Genomic DNA, 24,705 nt, shown 5'->3' with positions numbered 1-24,705 from the left:
TTATATAACTTGTTTTGGGAAATTGGACAACTAGTTTTTGGAAGTTGGAGAACTATTTTTGTGAAGCTGGAGAGCTAGTTTTTGGAAGTTGGAGAACTATTTTTGTGAAGCTGAAGAGCTACATTTGGGAAGTTACAGAGACACATTCAGAGAAAAAATTACCTCCCTTTATCAACCACATGAAGTTGCTCATCTCCTCCTACTGAACAATGCAATATCATAGATCTACCTTATATAGCGTCTTACAAGACACTGCTGACGTCAGAGTCTGTGTAAACAGTCCTTATTGAATTGATAGCTCCCCTGATACCAAATGCCTGGAAACATTTAGCCAGCTTTCCACCCCAATAAAGCTTATGGGCAGTCAATTGAAGGCAATGCTGAAGGTCTGTGATTCATCCAAAACTGTACCATTGATCATTGCCATTGGAAATGACCTGCCAACTGGAGAGGCTCTCCCATTAACCCCTGGAATCAGTCAGTGTCTTGTAGAAATCAGTTCATGGGTACTCTAGAATCGTCACTTGCTTTAAAACTTACAATGCATTTTTAACACTTACAAGTTGACATGGAAACAGTAGCATGCCAATAATATTTTACTTGCCAATGATATTGTCACCTGCTTTAAAACTTACAATGCATTTTTAACACTTATGAGTTGACATGGAAACAGAAACATGCTAATAATATTTTACTTGTTCCTGTATTTATCCTTCAATCAGTTGGAAGTTGGGATGGGGGTGGGGGTGGGGGTGGGGGTAGGGCAACACCAGCACTTAAACTTTAACTCAAAAGTAGGGAGTTGGCCTATTGCTGAAAGGATTCCTGAGTAGCAAAGACATGTTGGTTAATTATCAGACATGGGCTTTTAATTGGCCAGATAATTACATTGAATGATAGTTCATCATGTTCTCCAATTTTGTATAAAAGTGTTGGCCTTATAAGCAGTCATGTAGATCATGCACATAGAGATATCTTGCAGCTGATGTATTTTTAAACAATTTGCCAGTCTGTTCTCCAGTGTGAAGAAACATACTTTATTGTAAGATGCAGCAACCTCTAATACACCTTTAGACAACATCAAAGCCAATATTCTCTGCTGTTTCAGCATATGATGTTTTTAGTGCAAGCCTGGGCATTCCACGACATTTAATCACTGCCAGCTAAATGAAATCACACCAGGACAGATAATTACATTATTAGAGCAAAAATCAACTTGTTCTGACTAGCTTATATGGCTTTTATTAACAAACAGCTTGCTTCCTTTGCAAAAACTATTTTCATAATTCTGTATTATAAACGAAAATTGATTTTTACCCTTTGGCATTTGGCTTGGTCAGAAAAAGTCATACCCATGCTTGTTGGCGATATAGATTTAATAATTTGAACATTTTTTTCTCTTTAGAAGTTCAAATTCTCTCTCTTTGATAACATACATGTAATAATGTGAAAGATTTCCTTAAACTTGCCCTCAGATATGTGTAACTCACCTCCCCAACTTACAGTGCATGATGATTAATACCTCAACACAACACACAAATCTGTTAACAACTCATTTAACTGTAACGTCTCACCATCAGTTGACAAGATATTCAAGGGCACCAATATCTTGATAACATCTCTCATTTTCAAGGCCAATTGATCCAAGATAATGTGAAGTTTTATGGCCACCATTATAATCTCGTATTTTTCCTCATGTGATATGAGGTTCAACGTGTTTTTTTGCTTGTTCGCATATATACATATCAGGAATTTTGGTAGTTAAGGAAGTATCCTGTCCTAAATATAAGAAAAATTTATCTTAATTATCTTCTGAAAATAGAAAAAATAGCACCATGTATTTTAGTGGTTCCATATTTTAATGGTTTCCAAATTGTCATCATCATCAGTAACATTGTACTGTAATATTTAGTTAACAGACTGTTGGAATCTCATTTAGAGAATGTGATACATTACTTGGATTTGACCTATATGCACTAGCGGGTTTGTTGTAGAAGTAGAATATAATCGTACTTACCGTTCAGGAATACAGTCTTTTCTCTTTGCACTATTACAAGGGTATAGGTTTAAATCTTTTGTTTATATTATGCCCTTGTGTCATCAACTTTGAGTTAGAATAGCTGTTTTGTTTAAATGTGGGTAATCTCCAGTTGTTAACTAAATTGTTGTCAACCAGCAGACATTATCAGAATCATTTCCTGAACAAAACAGCACCATTCAGTTATACTTCTCTTCTGGGACTTCAACAAACATTATCCACCAGAATCACACAGGAAAATCATAATGCATTACCAGAAAAAATCTGGCTAGAATAATGTGATTGGATAACATCAAACTCAATCCAATATCACTAAGTTCTGGTATCTTTCAATCATTTTCAATGCAAAATGTTATCTCAGATTTTCATAATTGACAAAATATTAGCTTATTTACTATTTGATTAATGGAAAGCCTCCAGCTATTACACACAATTGAACTGTGTACATAAGTAAAGGGCCAAAACCAAATGTTATCTTTTACAGCAGATATTAAGCTAGTATGTATGCATAAAAAGAGCAGATAGGTCATAAACTGTTGATTTTGCACTGATTATCTTCAAATTTATTCTCCTTTGTGATCACCCAGTAAAGCTCCAAACCAAATTTGATCAAAATCCATCTAGTCAAGGTCTTTAAAGGATTAACTCCCGATTTGTTCTACTAACCTTTGCCACTCTACTCCCTGGAAAGATCGAGTCTAATTGAACCCAATAATGCTCCAGACCAAATTTGATCAAAATCCAACCAGCCAGTCAGTAAAAGTAGTGATTTAAAGAAATGTTAATGGAAGAGAGATGCTGCACCATGCATGGCAACTGTTTTTTCAGATCAGGTGAGCTAACAAATAAGGTCAGAAATAAACCTAGTACAAATAATAACAGAGGTTATTGGGTAAGTGAGGGAATCTCAAGGTTAATGAACCACTATTTATTATAGAAAATTACAGTCATTAACAAAATAGTTACCCTCTCTATGTTTGTGATTTAGGCTTACAGGACTGCTGTCAGTCATCAGGGGAAAGAAAATCATCTGTAAATTACAACTGGGAGTACCTGGTGACCTTGCTGGCAGGAGCAGTCATCTTATTCTACGACGATGTTTTATGTTGTGCATCACAATGTATTTTCAGCAAAAAGAATACATCTTCTGTAAAATATTGTGACTTAATTTGAATCCCTACGAATAACTAAAGTGATAGTATGATCATTATATGTCAATCCTCACAACATTTTTTCATTTTGTTGTGTATAATTTTATTTCATGTATGTCGATAATTGATACCTAACATCATAAATACAGTACACCATGTAATTATTCACCGGTATTATTTAATTTCTGTAACAAAGAAAATTTTATGTGATGAAAAATATAAGAAATTATGAGGTGATCTATTCCAATTGTCACAATAACCACTTATACCCACAATGTATTTTTCCCACATCAGCTTAAATGAAAACTTATATGGAACAGAGCTCTATCATATGATTGGCTTATCTACATAAATAGCCCCCACATCTGGAATGTTTCAACTTGACTTTAGCCAAAATATGTATGGGTCAAAATCAAGGCAAAAATACCTAAACAAGGAGAAAATGCAGAAAGAGAATGGTACAAAGTCAGTCACCATTGGATACATATGAGTTAGATGTCAATGACCTCCTTCTTTGACCAATATTTAAATTCCAGCTAGCTGTTTCTATAACAACAATGTCTGGAAAGTTCTCAGAAAATGACAAAACCTGACTTTAACAAAAGTAATGTGATCAGGAATAATGTCTGCAGGAAAATAGTGCCAAGAAGCAAGGCTATCCTCTATAGTTATGAAAAGAACATTGACCCTTGATGCCGGGCATTGGAAAGAGTGATATCAATTGCATCAGGAAGATGATCAATGTATTAGAAATTTGACTCTGATACACCTCAGATAGTTATATAGTAAGGTAAGAGGGTGGAGTGAGACGGGGAGGGGGCACTGTATTCTGCAAGTTATAACCTTGCTTGGTAAGTAACACTTAAGTGATTGAATACTAACAGGGACAAGAGCCAATATAGTAGCAGTTGATTTGTAGGTAATTGGAGATGGCATAACCAAATCTCCTTCCTCTACTCTGTAGAGAGAGGATATTACCAAATCACCTTCCCTCACACTGTAGAAAGGGTATTACCAAATCTCCTTCCCCCAGACTGTAGAAAGGGCATTACCAAATCACCTTCCTTCACACTGTAGAGAGGGCATTACCAAATCACCTTCCCTCACACTGTAGAGAGGGCATTACCAAATCACCTTCCTCACACTGTAGAGAGGGCATTACCAAATCTCCTTCCCCTAACACTGTAGAGAGGGCATTACCAAATCTCCTTCCCCTAACACTGTAGAGAGGGCATTACCAAATATCCTTCCCCACACTGTAGAGAGGGCATTACCAAATCTCCTTCCCCTACACTGTAGAGAGGGCATTACCAAATCTCCTTCCCCCACACTGTAGAGAGGGCATTACCAAATCTCCTTCCCCTACACTGTAGAGAGGGCATTACCAAATCTCCTTCCCCTAACACTGTAGAGAGGGCATTACCAAATCTCCTTCCCCCACACTGTAGAGAGGGCATTACCAAATCTCCTTCCCCTACACTGTAGAGAGGGCATTACCAAATCTCCTTCCCCAAACTGTAGAGAGGGCATTACCAAATCTCTTTCCCTCACACTGTAGAGAGGGCATTACCAAATCTCCTTCCCCTACACTGTAGAAAGGGCATTACCAAATCTCCTTCCCCTAACACTGTAGAGAGGGCATTACCAAATCTCCTTCCCTCACACTGTAGAGAGGGCATTACCAAATCTCCTTCCCTCAAACTGTAGAGAGTGCATTACCAAGTCTCCTTCCCTCAAACTGTAGAGAGTGCATTACCAAATCTCCTTCCCCTACACTGTAGAGAGGGCATTACCAAATCTCCTTCCCTCAAACTGTAGAGAGGGCATTACCAAATCTCCTTCCCTCAAACTGTAGAGAGTGCATTACCAAATCTCCTTCCCTCAAACTGTAGAGAGTGCATTACCAAATCTCCTTCCCTCAAACTGTAGAGAGTGCATTACCAAATAACCTTTCCCTACACTGTAGAGAGGGCATTACCAAATCTCCTTCCCTCAAACTGTAGAGAGTGCATTACCAAATCTCCTTCCCCTACACTGTAGAGAGGGCATTACCAAATCTCCTTCCCTCAAACTGTAGAGAGTGCATTACCAAATCTCCTTCCCCTACACTGTAGAGAGGGCATTACCAAATCTCCTTCCCTCAAACTGTAGAGAGTGCATTACCAAATCTCCTTCCCTCAAACTGTAGAGAGTGCATAACCAAATCTCCTTCCCTCAAACTGTAGAGAGGGCATTACCAAATCTCCTTCCCTCAAACTGTAGAGAGTGCATTACCAAATCTCCTTCCCTCAAACTGTAGAGAGTGCATTACCAAATCTCCTTCCCCTACACTGTAGAGAGGGTATTACCAAATCTCCTTCCCTCACACTGTAGAGAGTGCATTACCAAATCTCCTTCCCTCACACTGTAGAGAGTGCATTACCAAATCTCCTTCCCTGACACTGTAGAGAGGGCATTACCAAATCTCCTTCCCCTACACTGTAGAGAGTGCATTACCAAATCTCCTTCCCCTACACTGTAGAGAGGGCATTACCAAATCTCCTTCCCCTACACTGTACAGAGGGCATTACCAAATCACCTTCCCCCACACTGTAGAGAGGGCATTACCAAATCTCCTTCCCCCACACTGTAGAGAGGGCATTACCAAATCACCTTCCCTCACACTGTAGAGAGGGCATTACCAAATCTCCTTCCCTCACACTGTAGAGAGGGCATTACCAAATCTCCTTCCCCTACACTGTAGAAAGGGCATTACCAAATCACCTTCCCTCACACTGTAGAGAGGGCATTACCAAATCACCTTCCCTCACACTGTAGAGAGGGCATTACCAAATCTCCTTCCCTCAAACTGTAGAGAGTGCATTACCAAATCTCCTTCCCTCAAACTGTAGAGAGTGCATTACCAAATCTCCTTCCCCTACACTGTAGAGAGGGCATTACCAAATCTCCTTCCCTCAAACTGTAGAGAGGGCATTACCAAATCTCCTTCCCTCAAACTGTAGAGAGTGCATTACCAAATCTCCTTCCCTCAAACTGTAGAGAGTGCATTACCAAATCTCCTTCCCTCAAACTGTAGAGTGCATTACCAAATAACCTTTCCCTACACTGTAGAGAGGGCATTACCAAATCTCCTTCCCTCAAACTGTAGAGAGTGCATTACCAAATCTCCTTCCCCTACACTGTAGAGAGGGCATTACCAAATCTCCTTCCCTCAAACTGTAGAGAGTGCATTACCAAATCTCCTTCCCTCACACTGTAGAGAGTGCATTACCAAATCTCCTTCCCTCAAACTGTAGAGAGTGCATTACCAAATCTCCTTCCCCTACACTGTAGAGAGGGCATTACCAAATCTCCTTCCCTCAAACTGTAGAGAGGGCATTACCAAATCTCCTTCCCTCAAACTGTAGAGAGTGCATTACCAAATCTCCTTCCCTCAAACTGTAGAGAGTGCATTACCAAATCTCCTTCCCTCAAACTGTAGAGAGTGCATTACCAAATAACCTTTCCCTACACAGTAGAGAGGGCATTACCAAATCTCCTTCCCTCAAACTGTAGAGAGTGCATTACCAAATCTCCTTCCCCTACACTGTAGAGAGGGCATTACCAAATCTCCTTCCCTCAAACTGTAGAGAGTGCATTACCAAATCTCCTTCCCTCAAACTGTAGAGAGTGCATTACCAAATCTCCTTCCCTCAAACTGTAGAGAGTGCATTACCAAATAACCTTTCCCTACACTGTAGAGAGGGCATTACCAAATCTCCTTCCCTCAAACTGTAGAGAGTGCATTACCAAATCTCCTTCCCCTACACTGTAGAGAGGGCATTACCAAATCTCCTTCCCTTCAAACTGTAGAGAGGGCATTACCAAATCACCTTCCTCACACTGTAGAGAGGGCATTACCAAATATCCTTCCCTAACACTGTAGAGAGGGCATTACCAAATCTCCTTCCCTGACACTGTAGAGAGGGCATTACCAAATCACCTTCCCCTACACTGTAGAAAGGGCATTACCAAATCTCCTTCCCCTACACTGTAGAGGGCATTACCAAATCTCCTTCCCTGACACTGTAGAGAGGGCATTACCAAATCTCCTTCCCTCACACTGTAGAAAGGGCATTACCAAATATCCTTCCCCTACACTGTAGAGAGGGCATTACCAAATCTCCTTCCCTCACACTGTAGAAAGGGTATTACCAAATCTCCTTCCCTCACACTGTAGAGAGGGTATTACCAAATCTCCTTCCCTCACACTAAGGAGAGGGCATTACCAAATATCCTCCCCCCACACTGTAGAGAGGGCATTACCAAATCTCCTTCCCTAACACTGTAGAGAGTGCATTACCAAATCACATTCCCCCACACTGTAGAGAGTGCATTACCAAATCTCCTTCCCTCACACTGTAGAGAGGGCATTACCAAATCACCTTCCCCCACACTGTAGAGAGGGCATTACCAAATCTCCTTCCCCACACTGTAGAGAGGGCATTACCAAATCACCTTCCCTCACACTGTAGAGAGGGCATTACCAAATCTCCTTCCCCTACTCTGTAGAGAGTGCATTACCAAATCTGACCTTCCCTCACACTGTAGCTTAAAGGTATTATCAAATGTTCTTACCCCACACTATGTGTACTTTATAAATATTAGAAAGTGAGCCATTAGTAGATTTATCAAAAGGTAAAAGCGTTTTTTCAACAAGGATACAACACCTTCAAAATCTCGTTGCCCATGTACACCACTTTTACACCTGGGGCACCATTTTTTTAACAGTGCTCTTAAAGGAGGATGGAGAATTTTCTAACGCATTTAATCACCAGACCTTTTTTTTTTTTTATTAAAATCATGTTTTAAATTGGAGGTAATATAGAGGAGAGAAGCAGACAGGCTAATGGAAAGTCCCAATGTTGTGTATTAGCCCTGCTCTGTATGATCAATAGTAAGGCTGCATGCTCATCGATTTAACGGCTTTAAGGACCAAATAGCATGTAATAAGTGGTGAAAATGCCAGGTCAGATTTTCAGCATGGATACAAAATTTGATAAAAAAATGTGTTTCCTTGCTGGAAAGACTTTTAATGGATTCTTGCCGGTGGAAATGTCATGTCCGAATTAACTCTCAAGAAGAATTAACACATCAAATGCAGTCAAACTGACCTTGGTAGCAAACTGGAACCCTGGGCATCAAAAGACTGGACACAAATCACACTAACTTGTAGAACTTAATTAATGATTGTGTCAACTTGAGAAAAAAATCCTAATTATTGAATAACTGATACCTTCTCTAATTATGGTTATTTTTTATTTCATAGTGAAAACCCACCTGTGGGGAATACTACCCTTTATGGGTTACTGCATGGTCTAGAAATCCCTAGTACTTGTACTAGAAAAGCACATATTTTTTGGTTCATGACCATGAACTGAAGGAGGAAGTTATTGTTTTCTAAGGAAATATTTCAGTCAGAAACGACGAGGACTAGACAAATTGTCTATGGCCAGTAGACATTTTCATTGTGTTTCTATTACTGCAAGACATACAGTACATTTACAGCTTCATGTTTATACATACTTATAGGGATAGCACTGTGTATCAAATAATTCAACATGATATAACTAGTAAGATCCTACAAGCCTGGTAAGTATACATGAAATTTAAACAAGCAAAATTGTGGAGCTTATATCCCCAACTTTCCTGGCATAATTGTAGGTAAATATTCCTGAGGTTAGGACTAAACATGTCAATATAACTTGACACAATGACAAATTTTGATGAATCAAGGGACGATAACTCTGTTACTTATAAGTTTGAGATAATTGGATAATCTTTGTGAGAGTAATTGCATAGAAACAGCAAAAAACCAATTTTTTTTCTTTATAATCAAGGGCCATTACTCTGCCAAATCGAACTTGGCCGAGCCCTTAGGGCATTTAACCTTGTTATTAAGAAAATCTGTTAAAAACTGCACCAGTTATTTCACAGAAACAGCAGAAAACAACGGTTTTACTTGATGAAGGGGTCATAACTCTGTCAAATAGCATGTGGCAAAGATTGACAATCGAACTTGGCTGAGCCCTTAAGGCTTTAAACCTTGTTACTGTACCAAGTTTTAACAAAATCTGTAACACTTGCAGTTATTGCACACAAAGTATAACAGACAGACAGATGAACCCAAATTGATATCCTATGTTTTGATGAAAGCATTAGGGATCAAATACAATTTTTATACAGGTAACTTAGTCATACCTACCAAACCTCTTTTAATTAAGGAAGTTCACTCTCGATCCTGGGCCCTTAATCTAGATATGAATTATCAAAGAAAGATTGTTATTGTTTATTAGTCCAACATAAAGAGCAGTTTATAAATATATTGTTTCACACTTTGAGTTCAGCAAGAGGAGGTCCACAAGTGCACTTTTCTGAGGATTGAGATTTGAACACATAAGATGAACTTAAGGAAATTCAAAGAATATGGCAAGTTTCTCTACTCGTTAAACTTTATCTAAGAAAAGGTACCATTGATGTATCTGTTGTACTGTACACCTCACAACATTAAAACCAGAAGCATAAATGGTCTGGTGACATGCATGTAGGAAATCAAGTATTACTTTTTGTGCTTACACTGGATGACAATTAATTCAACAAGAACAAGTGATACCTGTAGCAGATGATAAATATTTCAAAAAGTTGGCTGGCTGTTATTTGTCTTAACACTTAGTTTTCCTTGTCATAGTATGTAATATCAGAACATACCATCTTTATCCTGCAATAAGCTCATCCATATATATTGCTGTTCAGAAACTATGCCCCCAAAAATGTAGTCTCTGTGACGATCCTGCAATATGGCCATTCCCTGCTCTAGAAGTTATGGTTTGGGTCCCTTGGACTCATTACAGGATAAACAGCGAGTACGGCTGAAAAGGTGACCATCTCCTGTATTTATAAAGTACAGAGCGTACACACCAGAAGATTTATACTTCAGTCTGTATTTAAAACGGCAGTGTAAATTAATGTGCTTTCAGGCATTTGGGTAACCAGGCAAGCTTCAGTGTGTGGAGCATCTGCAGACAGTTATAGAATATACAGTGGGTATTACAATAGTGCTGACGAGGTAACAAGGGGCTGAGGTCTTGTATGTGTAATAGAAAGATTGGACTGAGACTCGAAGCCTCTAAAATTTAGATGAACGCTCTAACCAATGGAGCTACCTGCATGGCCACCTTTGATCAATCATAACCCAGAACAGTTCCACTACACATGCATCAGCAAAAGTTTCTTATCAGGTAGTAACAAAATTTTAAAATAAATCATAGAATTCCATACCATACAACAAGTTCCTTTGAACACCATTCAAATTACTGTAAGTGACATAATTATCTATTTACACCTACAAATAGAAAACTATTTTACAACTAATCTTTTGAATATATACCAATAATCAATTATATCTTTTTACTGGTTCCAATAGAAGCCTTAAGTTCCCATGTTTTAGCTAATCTGTCCCGTGTGTAAGACTGATAACAGCCTCTGGTTAGAATTTATTCTACCATCCTTTCGTTTGACCTGTAATGATGCCGACAAGTGATCTATCAAAACCTTTACCTAATGTTAAATTATAACATCACAGAGCTCTATGATAAAGTATTTTCTCAACACAATGAGACAATGGCTCGTTGACTTTTCTTTCCATGATAAATCCTTTGATTAATCTCTGAAGAGTCATTATTAAATTGTCTGCCCACAGGTTGATGAGCGACAAAGTTCACAGACGAGACAAATTACAGTGTATGACTAGAAGACTCCTCATCATTCAAACTTAACTATATCTAAATGTGAATTTCTTTTTTCTGGTAACTTAAGCTTGTCAGCGTAATAAATAATCATTGCATCACTAACCAAACCAATTTGTAGATCGTTATCAATGTACAGCCAAAAGCAAACCCAAATACTAATCTTCCTGTCTGTACGATCTGACAAGATATATACCCGGTAACCAGCTGTTATAATCCATGAATGTTGATTTATAGTATTCAATTGAACATTAATCCCTTCATATTAACATCAATCATAAAATACATTTTTTTCAAATATCACTCTTTTTTTTCTTGTGCTTGTAATACCAATTTCTTTCTTTCAAACTTTTAATAGAACAAACATACAGATAGATAGTAACCATGATCATTTACAATGTGGTTCTTAAAATTAATCCTGGACAGGTCAGACTAATAATGACCTAGAAATGATAGTTGGTAAACTTCCATCTATGAAGAGTATTTGACCTCATTTTGGTCTTGAGAAGAAGATTTCTGAAATTTCAGAATTTTATAGTAAATTTCACCCCCTCCCAGGGGCAAACTTGAGACCCAGGGTCATAAATTCACAATTTTGGAGAAGCACCTTAAGACCCTTTTTATTTATGAAGAGTATTTGATTCCATCATATCTGAGAGTAGAGAAGAAGATTTTTGAAATTTCAGTCAATTTGACCCTTTTTGGTCCCACCCATCAGCCCCTGGGGGTCAGTCAGGGCCAACATGTGCATACCATCAAAGTGTCATCCCATGCTGATAATGTTAACCAAATTAGAATGAATTTCAATAGAAATCAAACAAAGTCAAATATATGATTTCCATGTATAAACTATACTTAAGTTTACTCCCTCCCCAGGGGCAAACTTTAGACCCTAGGGTCATGAAATTCACAAGTTTAGTAAAAGACCTTACTACCTTTCTATCTCTAAGGAGTATTTGATTCTACCCTATCTGGTAGTTGAGAAAAACATTTTTGAAATTGCAGTCAATTTGACACTTTTTGGCCGCCCTTCAGGACAAAAGGCGTTTAGAATACTTTATAGGTCACTTGAGGCTTCATTTCATGTGACCTAAAAACTAACATCTCAACCAGGACAATTTTGCCTAGTGAAATGCATGAAAGCATTGTACATTTGTATATGTATAGGTAGTAACCCAAAGAAGTTCTGTGCTCTCTGAAATCAGTCAATAATACTCTAAATCAAACTATTTTATTAAACTGTTCGATGTAATTAACCTTTTTAACTGTGAATTGTGCACTTAGGTGTTAAATAAAATGTCTGGGCTTTTCAACTGCTTAAGTAAAGTAGCATTTAAAAAACACAGACAACTGAATGTACTATACCCAGAAGTTAATGATTTCCCTGTTTCATGAGGTCATTGGCCATCAGCAAAGAACAGATTTAAGAGATTACACAAGACAGACATTGCATGGCCCAGTTTTCAATCAAACGCATGTAACCGCCCTTAGTTGATATCATCCGATGCAATCTTAGTCTAGTCACTTTATATATAAAGGTTTTCAGAGGGAATTATCAGACCAAAACTGTCATAATATAAGAAGGTTAATTGATGTACTTGCACACTAGGCCTATTATCTTAGATGTGGGAAATGCTTCATTTTGCAGAAAAATAATATGAGGAACAGTGTCTTCTGCAGGAATAATTATGCCTCCACATCAAAATTTTGATAAAAGAGACTTGATTTTGCACCAGAAAATCTGATAAAACTTAAATGCGTTTTAAAGCAAATTTTGAAAGTGTACATGTTGGGCTTGTTACTATCAAAATTAATTCCGCCTCCTCGAGATTTGCATCAGATTATCTATGGCCTTGTTTACCTCTGTGGCAGGCAAACATGTTAGATTATTGAAAATGAAAATAACCTTTATTAAATGTTGTTTATAAGGTTAACAATCAACATGACTTAAACTCTGAACAGCTTTTATTATCACGCCGCTACGGGAACAATCAAATGTTGTTTTGAACACTGACTTCCTGTTTACCAGGAGGTATATATATTATCAATGTTTTAGAAAGCTTGCTGATGATTGTCAACAACCAAACTTTTGAACTATTAATTCAACCACCTTCTCTCACCAAACCATCAAATTCCTAGCTAAAAATATGCTTTTCAAATTTGTCAGTAATGTTTTAGGTACTTATCTCAATGACAGATCACATACAGGTATCATTTTACACCTTATATTGCTAGTTATCTACTTATCTACTTGTAAATTGGAAAACAGATGAAATAAAGATCTAGTTACATCCCAACCAAAAAAATATGTTTTTCACAAACTTTCTAATGTCATCAAGTTAATTCATGCAATTGCATAAGAAATCTTTGGAGTGTAAAGGACCCAGAACAAAATTGGTTTGTAACTGGGTCAAACTACAGTACTTACCACAACAAGGTTCCACATCTTTGCAGCCTGGGCCACGAAAGTTGACACAATACTACATCCTGACAACACCATCATCTTGGTGGGTTCCTGATACAGCAACTGGTATAACACCTTGGTCCCCAGTCCAGGTCGACACTGCAAAAGGAAGGCAACATCGTAAATGGAGGGCAACATCCCAAGTGTTTTGCTTACATTAATATACATCGATATAAATTAACCTTTAATCTTCTAATATCAAAGTAAACTAGAACTGTCGTCCAGAGGGCCAAACTCATTGACTTGAAGCAGTTCACAGATTTATGAGAAGTTGACTGGACAAAATTCCCCCTCACCCAAAAAACGAAGTATAGTGACCTGGTTACTATGGTAACCACAAAATTACAACATGATATAGATTACGCACATCTACAATGTATAAGGGTTATTGCCATAAAGTTTTGTTGAAATTCCCTCAGTAGTTTAGGAGGAGAAGCCGATACATCATTGTGTGTACACTAGGACAGACAGACGGACAACCTGATTCCAGTATACCCCCCCCCCCCCCCCCCCCCCCCCCAGCTTCCTTGCGAGGGGTTATAATAAACTAAAACAATAAGAGATTGCCAATGTGAACAAAAACTTTCATTTTAAGTCAAAGCCATATATGGCAAAATTTACAGACACTTCCAAAAATACAGACCAAATAAAATTAGATGTTTCAGAAAGGTAAGTGTCAGAAGACAAATATCTGGAAAAGAATGGTAACCATGACAACAAAAGAAAACATTACTTTAATAGCTGCATTATAACTGTATCTTTATTTCTTCTAACGCATTGATTCGCAAAGCTTCATGAGGTCTTATGATGCAAAAGTAGTCTCAACAGGAACAATGTAATTAATATCCTAATACCTTTGCAAATTTCTTATCTGATTTCTTCTGATATGCTGTCATTTAGAGCATTTCAAAAAATTCTTGCCATTATTTCTTTTAAGAGATTTAAATCACATTAACAAATGAAGACAAAACTATATTGACCTTGCTCATTGGCCACTTGACCACTCATGAAGGTCGTTTCGGTGCTACTTTATCAAACATTTGATGTTAGTAATCTAAACCAAAGATATCTTATCATCAACATGAGATTGTGCTCGAGGCCTCTTTAAACATCACACAGAAGCAGGAAAGTGAAAATGTTACAAAAATACAAACAATCTGTGTCAAGCTGTTCTATCTTGGCTTTGAACCAATCAGAGATGAGATAGCCAAGGGCTGTTGGTCAACATGGACAACATACAACATGGTATTGCTTTTCTGCCCACGTCACCTAACACTCAATCCCTCACACTACAATGTTTGTTTCTATCAGAAAGGGTCCAATGTTAAGCTTAACACTGCATTAGGAATAGAGTATTTTTCTTAAGAGATCATTTTTCGCAAAGAAAAAACAAATAACAGGCCTATCCTTTGTAGAAATACATCTGAACAGGTCATTGCTGAGTGGATAATCAATTTTTTAATAGACTTGCTTTCGAAACTAATTCAAAAAACATTTTTAAATGATGTCCATGAAAAGGAAGGAGGTTTGAAGGAATACTGTGACTTGCTGATATGGGGCCAAGCTAACCATAAAGACCTATAACCACTACCCACATATTGCAATCCAATATAACTTCAATCTGTATTCCCTGTACTGGAGTTGTGTGTTTGGTTGTAACACAACTCCAAAGAAACCTTTGAAACTCACTTATCTCCATACTAAAAGAAATCATCAAAAATGTTGAAATTATTTTTAGAACTGAAAGCAAACATCACCAAGATTTTCTGTGAAACAAGACACTACGGCAATCAAGACTTGCTGCACCTTTGTTTCATGTACAGTTTACCAGCTGAGCTTCAGAATACTGACCTCGCTGAATACACCTAGCAACTGTATAAAGATACCATTTTAGTGTATTTCATCCTGGTTTGAAGATATGAATATTGTACAGTAATACAGATGGTCCATCTCGAGACACCAGAAGAGAAATCACAGATGCAACATTGCAGTTGTTTAGGATTGAGGAAAAATCACATTCAATTTCAATTTCTGAGGTCCAAGTGTCCATCTGGCCAAAGAGGACACATCTTCTGTTTATACACAAAACAACAAACAGTATGAAAGTTCAAAAATTTATTGAATGGAACCAAAACTTGTTCAGGCTCATATTGATGATCTAAAATGTTTGGCTTTCTCAGGGGCTGCTCATTCTTACAACTAAATTACAATTAAATTTGACTCGCTACTAAAAAGATACACCTGAATAATTAAAATACTAATGATACTAGTGGGGCAAGCAACCCCCGAGCTTGAGCGATCACAAGCTTATAGATAGATATGACTGAATAATGAAAGGAGAGATCCCTAGCTTGAGCGATCTCAAGCCACCTGAGTAAGCAGTTTATACAACATTGCATATCTTTTGCCTAAGATTATAGGCTCCAAGACATATATGGATAAAATTTATTTACTGGTACTTAGTGCATAGGGTTTTTGATATTTCACTTCCCAGTGCATTGGAAAATTATGTATCATTAATATACTTACAAAGAAAAGATCATTTGTTAGCATATTTATTGAACAGCAATTGACATTGGTCAGCTTATTGAAAGGTACAGGCTTATTGTTGAATAATCACAGTATTCACCATCCTTAACCTTGAAGAGGGTCAGCTTATTGCTGGGTATAGGCTTATCACTGAATAATAAATTGGGATTTACTGTCATAAACTTTGAGGATGGTTGGTTTATATTGCCAGATAGACTTATTGCTGAATAATTATGGTATTTATTGTCATAAACTTTGAAGAGGGTCGGCTTATTGCCAAATATAGGCTTATTGCTGAATAATCATGGTATTTACTGCCATACATTTTTATGATGGTTGGCTTATTGCCAGACATAGGATTATTGGTGAATAATTATGGTATTTAATATCATACATGCATTCAGAAATATAAATATTTGCCTTAAAACCATTCTTAATCAATTTGACAACATAAACATTTCATATGCCATTGATCAAACATTACAACTCATCAATTTCAACAATAAATCCAGTGACGTCCTCTTCTGAAAACTGTACATAAAATATTCATTGATGTAAACTGTGATACATCGCAGAATTTCAAAGCTTCCCATCATTGATTGTCATTATAAGCACAATAACTCTATTTCAATTTCCTCCAACTCTACATCTGATTTGTCTACTAATTATGATGAAGTGCTAAGACACCTTCTGAGATGATCTACAATGCTACAATGTAGGTCAATGATAATCACTTTTCCAAGACTATAATCTTGACAAAATCCTATTTCAATAGGCAGTTTAGACAAAACAACACCATAGGAATGGTTTGTTGCTGCAGTCTGGGATAACATACAGATCACCAGCATGCAACTTCCTGAGGATGATACTCTGTACCAACACAAACACCATGATTCCTTTGTTCAACATTCTGGTTAGCTTTTTATTTAACTGAAATTTCTTAAACATGCTTTTCTTTATTTTTGTATGAAGCAAAACGTATGTTCAGTGAGATTTATAGCCAAAAGTGTGAAAGAGATATACTAAAGTTATCCATAATCATTTATTTTGCAAATACATTTTTGGTTTTATTAAATAACAAGCCAACCAAACTTGAAGAAATCTGATTTAGAGAAAAGATTCATGTCTGTTAGCATGTTAAAATCTCATTTACTCAGTTAGATAATGCACACTCTTAGTTTATCACAAACACAGCAACATGTTCTATAATCCTAAAATAATCCTACAGCCAAATCACAGTACCCTGATTAGTGAGCACCATGGCCCACAAGATCTATCACCAACAAAAATCTTTATTGCAGTCAGAGAGTTTAATCAGCCCAACAACCTGTAAATCACATTTAACTAAGGTATTTATAAATTAATCACACAAAAACAGTATAATATGTGGTGTACAAAAGCTTTAATCAAGTCTATCAACAGCTATGACCATGTAACTTTCTCTTTATACCTAAGTAACTCCTTATTAGTAAAAACAGAAGATGAAGTATATAGACATGCCCTATATGAAACTGTGTTAATAACGAAGAACAGCACCCAGTAATTACAAGGCATGTCACAAAATTTAGCAAAATCTAGTAATGCAAAACAAAGCATCTTTCAAGGACAGAAAATATTTCCAGGAATATACAAGGTCAAAAGACACATACATCACTGTAAAATTCGGCAAAACATAGTATAATAAAGCCTCTTCCAAGGAGAGAAAATGTTCTAGGCAAGGTCAAAGAATACTTCACTAAAATTCAGCAAAACAAAATATATAAAAGCATCTTCAAAGAAGAGAAAGCAGATTAAAAAGAAAAGACAATATATTAGTAGGATGTTCACAAGATAGGCAAAGTCACTAGACATCAGGTCAATCTATTATTGCAATGCCTTAGACAATGGTAACAGGTACAGGAGAGGTTTAGAACAGACTAAGAAGTAGGTCGAAGGGTCCTAATCCAAAGATTTCTAATGTTTTATCGGCCTTTCATCAGAACTCCTGCCATAATGAAAACAGGGAAAAAAGCTAACCCACCCTCGGGTCAGCACTTTTGTGTATGTTTTCAACTATTCAACATTCAAGAGTTTCCAGAACATTTTGCAGCCATTCATGTTTTCACTATGTCAGGAGTTCTAATATTAGTCGGCGTTCTGATATCAATCGGCCCACATTAGATTTTTAAAAGGCTGATAAAACATCAGAAATCATTGGATTAGGGTCTTTAACCAAAATATCAAATACAGTACAAAATCTTTAACATTTTGTAACTTCTATTACAGGAAAGAAATTTATTGGTAAGAAATACATGTGACATGATGAAACTCTATAGCTGTTTGGGTAATAACAATCTGTGGTAGGTTTTAATTGTCAATAATGTATGTAGTGGTACCTATAGTCGTCTTCTAGATTTGCACTGGGGGATTTCTCTTTAGCTCAGTTGGTAGAGCAACAGACCAGTAATCCGAGGGTCACAAGTCTGATCCCCGTTGGAGACAAACAACTCACTTTCCTGTTACAACAATCTATAGATCAACCATGGTAAATCTATGCATATAGAATAATTGTGGCCAATCATGTCAAAATTACCTAATATGGTAGTTCATTTTTTAACTCTTCATGGTCAATCTCCTTAATATATTACAAGTTTATCTATAACAATAAAATTTAAATAAAGACAGCATAACATAAAACAAGTACAATACATCCAGCATTTAGAACCCATCTGTGAATCACTTCCAATTTATACATTAATTAATTAACAGATATGACAACTTTGATATTTGAAAAGTGTCAAAACAAATACATATATCAATAACAAGGTACTTTGTCATATCCTATTAGTATTAATTACCAAAGTACGCGTAAAGGAACAAGATACCAACATTAACAGCAGAGATAATGGTCTCCATCAATTTACTGTCAATCAAAACTATATGTATTTTAGTCTTTGCTATTCCTTTGGGATATTCTAGTTTCGTGGAACTTGAGAGCATAATGGCTCAGATTTTTTACTGTAATTGTATAAATTATGAAATGATCATATTTATTTATTCTATCTGTAAATCGAGTGGGAGAGTACAGAGTGCTACAGTTAAAAATTGTCATCACATCAACCCACACATTATATAAATGTATCAAAGAGTATCAAATAGTGTAACAAATGAAAACAATTAAGATCCACACATTCAAGATTGGCAGCAGGATCGTGTTAACTATTTGCGAACTAAATGAACTATGACAGCTAATTTTGTGTAACAGGAGAGGAGAAAATGTAGCGGCCAGACCGGGGTTCGAACCCGGGACCTCCGAACACTAGCCGGATGCTCTACTAATTGAGCTACCTGGTCACCGATGATCGACCCAGTCCAGTCCCGCTACATTTGTATGACCGTTTTGATCCGAAATGGTAAACTCTAATGTTCAAGTACTGCGTAGTACTGCGCAGCACAAATATAAGTACTAGCCAGTTAATGCAGGAAAGTACTCTGGATGACACCACCCCAACCGGCTATAATAATCTATACCTTTCCAAGACAAAGATGAATAATAATACTTTACAATACAGCACTTAGCCAGATTATATCTTTGCTTTACTGATCAAATGATACCTCACTGAATGTTGTCTTTCTTTTCCAAATGCTACAGACTAGAAATCAAAGAACTCCGGTATTGGTCCATGGTCCAGGGACCGAGTGTTATGGTGATATAGTGTCCATGGTCCAGGGACCGAGTGTTATGGTGATATAGTGTCCATGGTCCAGGGACCGAGTGTTATGGTGATGTATGTGTCCATGGTCCAGGGACCGAGTGTTATGGTGATATATGTGTCCATGGTCCAGGGACCGAGTGTTATGGTGATATATGTGTCCAAGGTCCAGGGACCGAGTGTTATGGTGATATATGTGTCCATGGTCCAGGGACCGAGTGTTATGGTGATATAGTGTCCATGGTCCAGGGACCGAGTGTTATGGTGATATATGTGTCCATGGTCCAGGGACCGAGTGTTATGGTGATGTATGTGTCCATGCATGTCCAGGGACCGAGTGTTATGGGGATATATGTGTCCATGGTCCAGGGACCGAGTGTTATGGTGATATATGTGTCCAAGGTCCAGGGACCGAGTGTTATGGTGATATATGTTTCCATGGTCCAGGGACCGAGTGTTTTGGTGATATATGTGTCCATGGTCCAGGGACCGAGTGTTATGGTGATATAGTGTCCATGGTCCAGGGACCGAGTGTTATGGTGATATATGTGTCCAAGGTCCAGGGACCGAGTGTTTTGGTGATATATGTGTCCATGGTCCAGGGACCGAGTGTTATGGTGATATAGTGTCCAAGGTCCAGGGACCGAGTGTTATGGTGATATAGTGTCCATGGTCCAGGGACCGAGTGTTATGGTGATATATGTGTCCAAGGTCCAGGGACCGAGTGTTTTGGTGATATATGTGTCCATGGTCCAGGGACCGAGTGTTATGGTGATATAGTGTCCATGGTCCAGGGACCGAGTGTTATGGTGATATAGTGTCCATGGTCCAGGGACCGAGTGTTATGGTGATGTATGTGTCCATGGTCCAGGGACCGAGTGTTATGGTGATATATGTGTCCATGGTCCAGGGACCGAGTGTTATGGTGATATATGTGTCCATGGTCCAGGGACCGAGTGTTATGGTGATGTATGTGTCCATGGTCCAGGGACCGAGTGTTATGGTGATATATGTGTCCAAGGTCCAGGGACCGAGTGTTATGGTGATATAGTGTCCATGGTGGTTATCTTCTTCCTCTCTCTCCCCCTCTCCCTACTCCCCTCCCCCTAACATGTGAGACCCTGTAGAGCACTTAAAACTCGCCTAACTGTGTAAACCCATAGACCAGTATGTAAATAAAACCAAGCTTTTTGTCTATAAGGAGTCATGTGGGAATGGTAGAGATGAACATGATGTTAGGAGAATAGATGAAGCAGCACCCTGTTGACAAAAGCCACTGACCCTGTCGAATGTTATCTGTCATTTTGTGATATATGGGTTCAAACTCTGGACACTCTGATATGCACAAGGAGGCATGGCAATTAGGCTCAGCATCTCTAAAGAAGAAAATGACTTTTATATTGATCAATAGATGTAACTAGAGATGTAAGTCTGAGTATTCTGTTGACCTTGAAAATGGACAGTTGCACATATAATACTTCGATTAATCTTTATTAATACCAATGCTCAACTAGTTGTTTCGAGATTTGGTGTTCCAAGCAAGTAATTATATTGAGGAAATCACATAATTGTAGCAAGGTATCACTCAACCCTGATAAGTTCAATGTCCTTTTGACCCAAAAAGAAATTCAAAACAAGCAGTCCACATAAGGGAGGAGAATAATGTACAGTTTGATATTGATATGTTCACTTGACCTTTATTGTCTGGAAACCAAACTTCTATTTATAGCTGCAGTGACCTTGACCTTTGACCTTTTGAACAAGCAAAGAAATCTCAAACAAGTACTCTTGAACAGGACACAGAGTTTTTCAATTTGATCTACTTGAATTGTAGTTATTGTAATTATATAAGCAGGGCTCGAACTTAAAGGTAGCCCGATAGTCTGGGACTAGTAGATTTTCTACCCGGGCTAGTGGTTTGAAATTCCGGTAGCCCGACTGACTAGTGGAAATCTTGTGAAACTTTATTTGATCAAAATGTCGGGCTAGTAAAAATCACAGTGTCACATGCCCGGCAATATTTCAATAAACAACTCACATACCTTTGTGTATTATTTATTCGTATGTTCGCTGAAAAACGATCCTCCACTTTCCATTTTCACTCGACATTTTGCCGTGTGTATACATTAGTAAGCGCCAGAGAGTTCCGAAAGCATTATGATCATAATGAAGTCCGAGGATTCCGATGTTGAGCACATGGTAAGTCTTGGTCATGTTTGCGTTTGTATCGAAAGCATTATAAATGGCACACTCAGGTTCGTTTTTGACAGCTCGTTTTTTGACACATGGTAAAAGCGTTCGTATACGTAGCAACTGATGATGGACTGCGGCTACATTCAACATCTTAGGAAACGGAAAGTGGGTGATCGTGATCCTGATGATAATGAGGATGAAAGCAATAAAAAAGAGAAAAAGATCACAAACGAGAACGGAAGTTCAAAGAACAGAGGCAACAAGAATGTCCCGTGGGTCGAAATAAGACACCACAGGACAATCCATGGTATGCAAGGCCTATCCAGAGATAAGTGATCGTAAGGGTGCCTTTGTAAAGGGTTGTTTTAATATGAGAAAAGGCATACTAACTGCTCATGCATTGACAGTTCAATGTCTGACAAACGGGGTCAAAAGTTAAATCCTACTGTACAAAAGCGAGTCAATGCATTATTTAAGTGCGTTCTATGTTGCAAAGCAAACATATTTTGCCGTTTCTCCAAATTCCAAAACTCATTTATTTATTTTATTAATTTAAGTTATGATGTTATTAATATCACAGTTTATATCCTGATTATTATCACAACAGATTAGTTAAGTATTTACTGCTGATCTGTTACACATGAGGACATACATGTACAATATCATGAGAAACATGATAATAAATATGTCACAATTTCACATCGATATTCATCTTTATATTTCCAATATTTTCGGGCTAGCAACTTTCAATTTTACTAGCCCGACTGGGCTAGTGAAATTTACATTTGGACTAGTAAAATTTTGAATGGCTAGCCCGACTGACTAGTGGTTTTGAAAATAAAGTTCTAGCCCTGTTGTAAGGCAATGGTAATGTTGACGGACAGAAATGATGGACATGGAATTACAACATCTCTTTCCAATCTTCAATCAGGGGAAACAAATAATGTATGATATATTAATGTAAACAAACACACCTTGTAAATTCAGTGACTGATTCATAATGATTTCTCATGGATTTCAAAGTGATGGACGGCCTGATGCATACTGTTCAGTGAGTTAGTCACCAGCTGCTACAAGAAAATCTAATGAGTCATGGGATGATAAACCAACCAAATACCTCACGTCAGTGAACAAAACACCCAAGCAAGCACAAGTGAGAAATCAATTACATCAAATGGAAATGTAAGTAAACTGCATAGACTGGAATTTATGAAAATGAACATAACTTTGCAAAAACGTTAATTTGCAAAATTTGTGTCTACAAACAGACGGCTGCCAGACAGGCTGATTCAATGTCCTGCCACAACAAAACATTCTGATTGGTGATTAAACAGAAGCCAAAGTTGAAGGCCAGAGAAAATAGGTAATCACAATGATAGAAAAAATGTCAGGAACAAATGATTATTGTTTCTCTCTGAACTAATTCCAAGTTATGTGATGCAATACAGATCAAATAATCTAAAATAATTGTATAACATAGGACATGTAAGTACAATTTGTGAGAAAGGTTTGTCTAATGAATATATATATATCAACCTATGTACACTATTTATTCTGAAATAACCCTGGATAGACTCCCCTAGTAAAAACCTTAGTACTTAATTATATAATTATCCTGAAATAACCCCTCCCTCCTCCGCAAGTGTAAAAAGTTAGTACCGTTTTTATCATCAAATAACCACCTTCCCCAATGTAACAAGAGGCCCAGAGGGCCTGCATCGCTCACCTGGCTATTTCAGTAATTATGGCAAAATACTCTAATTTAAGTTAAATTTCAAATATTTTCCTACTTTAGAACTGCCTCTTCCAACAATGGTTCAAAAGACAGGTGAATCAAATCATGTCATGCGTGAAAAAGGATTTAAAAGTTTGGGGGTTTTTTTATGCAATATTTCCCCTATTTGGCCTCTTTTCTTTTGCCCCATGAGTTCTGACTTCCTTCATTTATACCACATTAGATCTCCTTTGCCTAATAATGCACCAGGCCAAATTTCATCAAAATCCATTCAGGCATTCAGGACAAGTAGGGATTTAAAGGATTTACCCCCATTTCCCCTTTTGGACCACTTTTCTTTTGCCCCATGAGTTCCACTTTCTTCATTTATACCACATTAGACCTCCTTTGCCCAATAATGCACCAGACCAAATTTCATCAAAATCCATTCAGGCGTTCAGGACAAGTAAGGATTTAAAGGATTTACCCCAATTTCCCCTATTTGACCCCCTCTGGCCCCAGGGGAACCACACGCTCCATTTATACAACACTTGTTTTCCTTTGCCCAATTATGCTCCAGGCCAAATTTAATCAAAATTCATTCAGGTGTTCAGGACTAGTAGAGATTTAAAGGATCTACCTCAATTGCCCCTATTGGGCCCCACACTCTGGCCCCAAAGGAGCCTCACCCTCATTTTATACAACACTTGTTCTCCTTTTCCAAATTATGCTCCAAGACCAAATTTCATCTAAATCGATTCAGGTGTTCGGGACTTGTAGGGATTTGAAGGAAATGTTGACGGACAACGGACGCTGCGCCATGGCATAAGCTCACCTGCACTTCGGGCCAGGTGAGCTAAACATTTATTACTGTATTTATCTTTCAATAGCCTTCTCCACTAGTGTAAACGTTAAGCATTCAAGTTTGGGGAGTGCTTATTTTTTAACTACTTTTAGCATACGGTTTTAGGTAAGATGATGACCACAAGCTCGGTTAGCAGACATTTTTTTATTACTAATTACATCTGTACTACATAAAACCATTGTTTTACTACCAAACACAAGTACAGAAACAACTGCATTAACATGTCCAGTACTAGTATTAGAAAACAGGATGTGAACTGACTTCTCCAACTGCTG

At 37.6% G+C, this 24,705-nt stretch overlaps 1 protein-coding gene across 1 annotated transcript in view; it reads right to left on the bottom strand.

The window, feature by feature from the left end:
- LOC117341094 (gamma-aminobutyric acid type B receptor subunit 1-like) overlaps window positions 1-24,705 on the bottom strand; it is a 123,048-nt gene that overhangs the window by 28,275 nt on the left and 70,068 nt on the right. Inside the window, exon 2 of the mRNA XM_033902932.1 lies at window positions 13,402-13,536. Coding sequence (XP_033758823.1) covers window positions 13,402-13,536 — 135 coding nt within the window. The remainder of the gene's footprint in view (window positions 1-13,401; window positions 13,537-24,705) is intronic.

The sequence above is a fragment of the Pecten maximus genome, chromosome 2 (assembly GCF_902652985.1).
Source record: "Pecten maximus chromosome 2, xPecMax1.1, whole genome shotgun sequence".
NCBI lineage: Eukaryota > Metazoa > Mollusca > Bivalvia > Pectinida > Pectinidae > Pecten > Pecten maximus.
The sequence above is the reverse complement of the archived record's forward strand: the minus strand, read 5'-3'. Positions and strand labels throughout refer to the sequence as shown.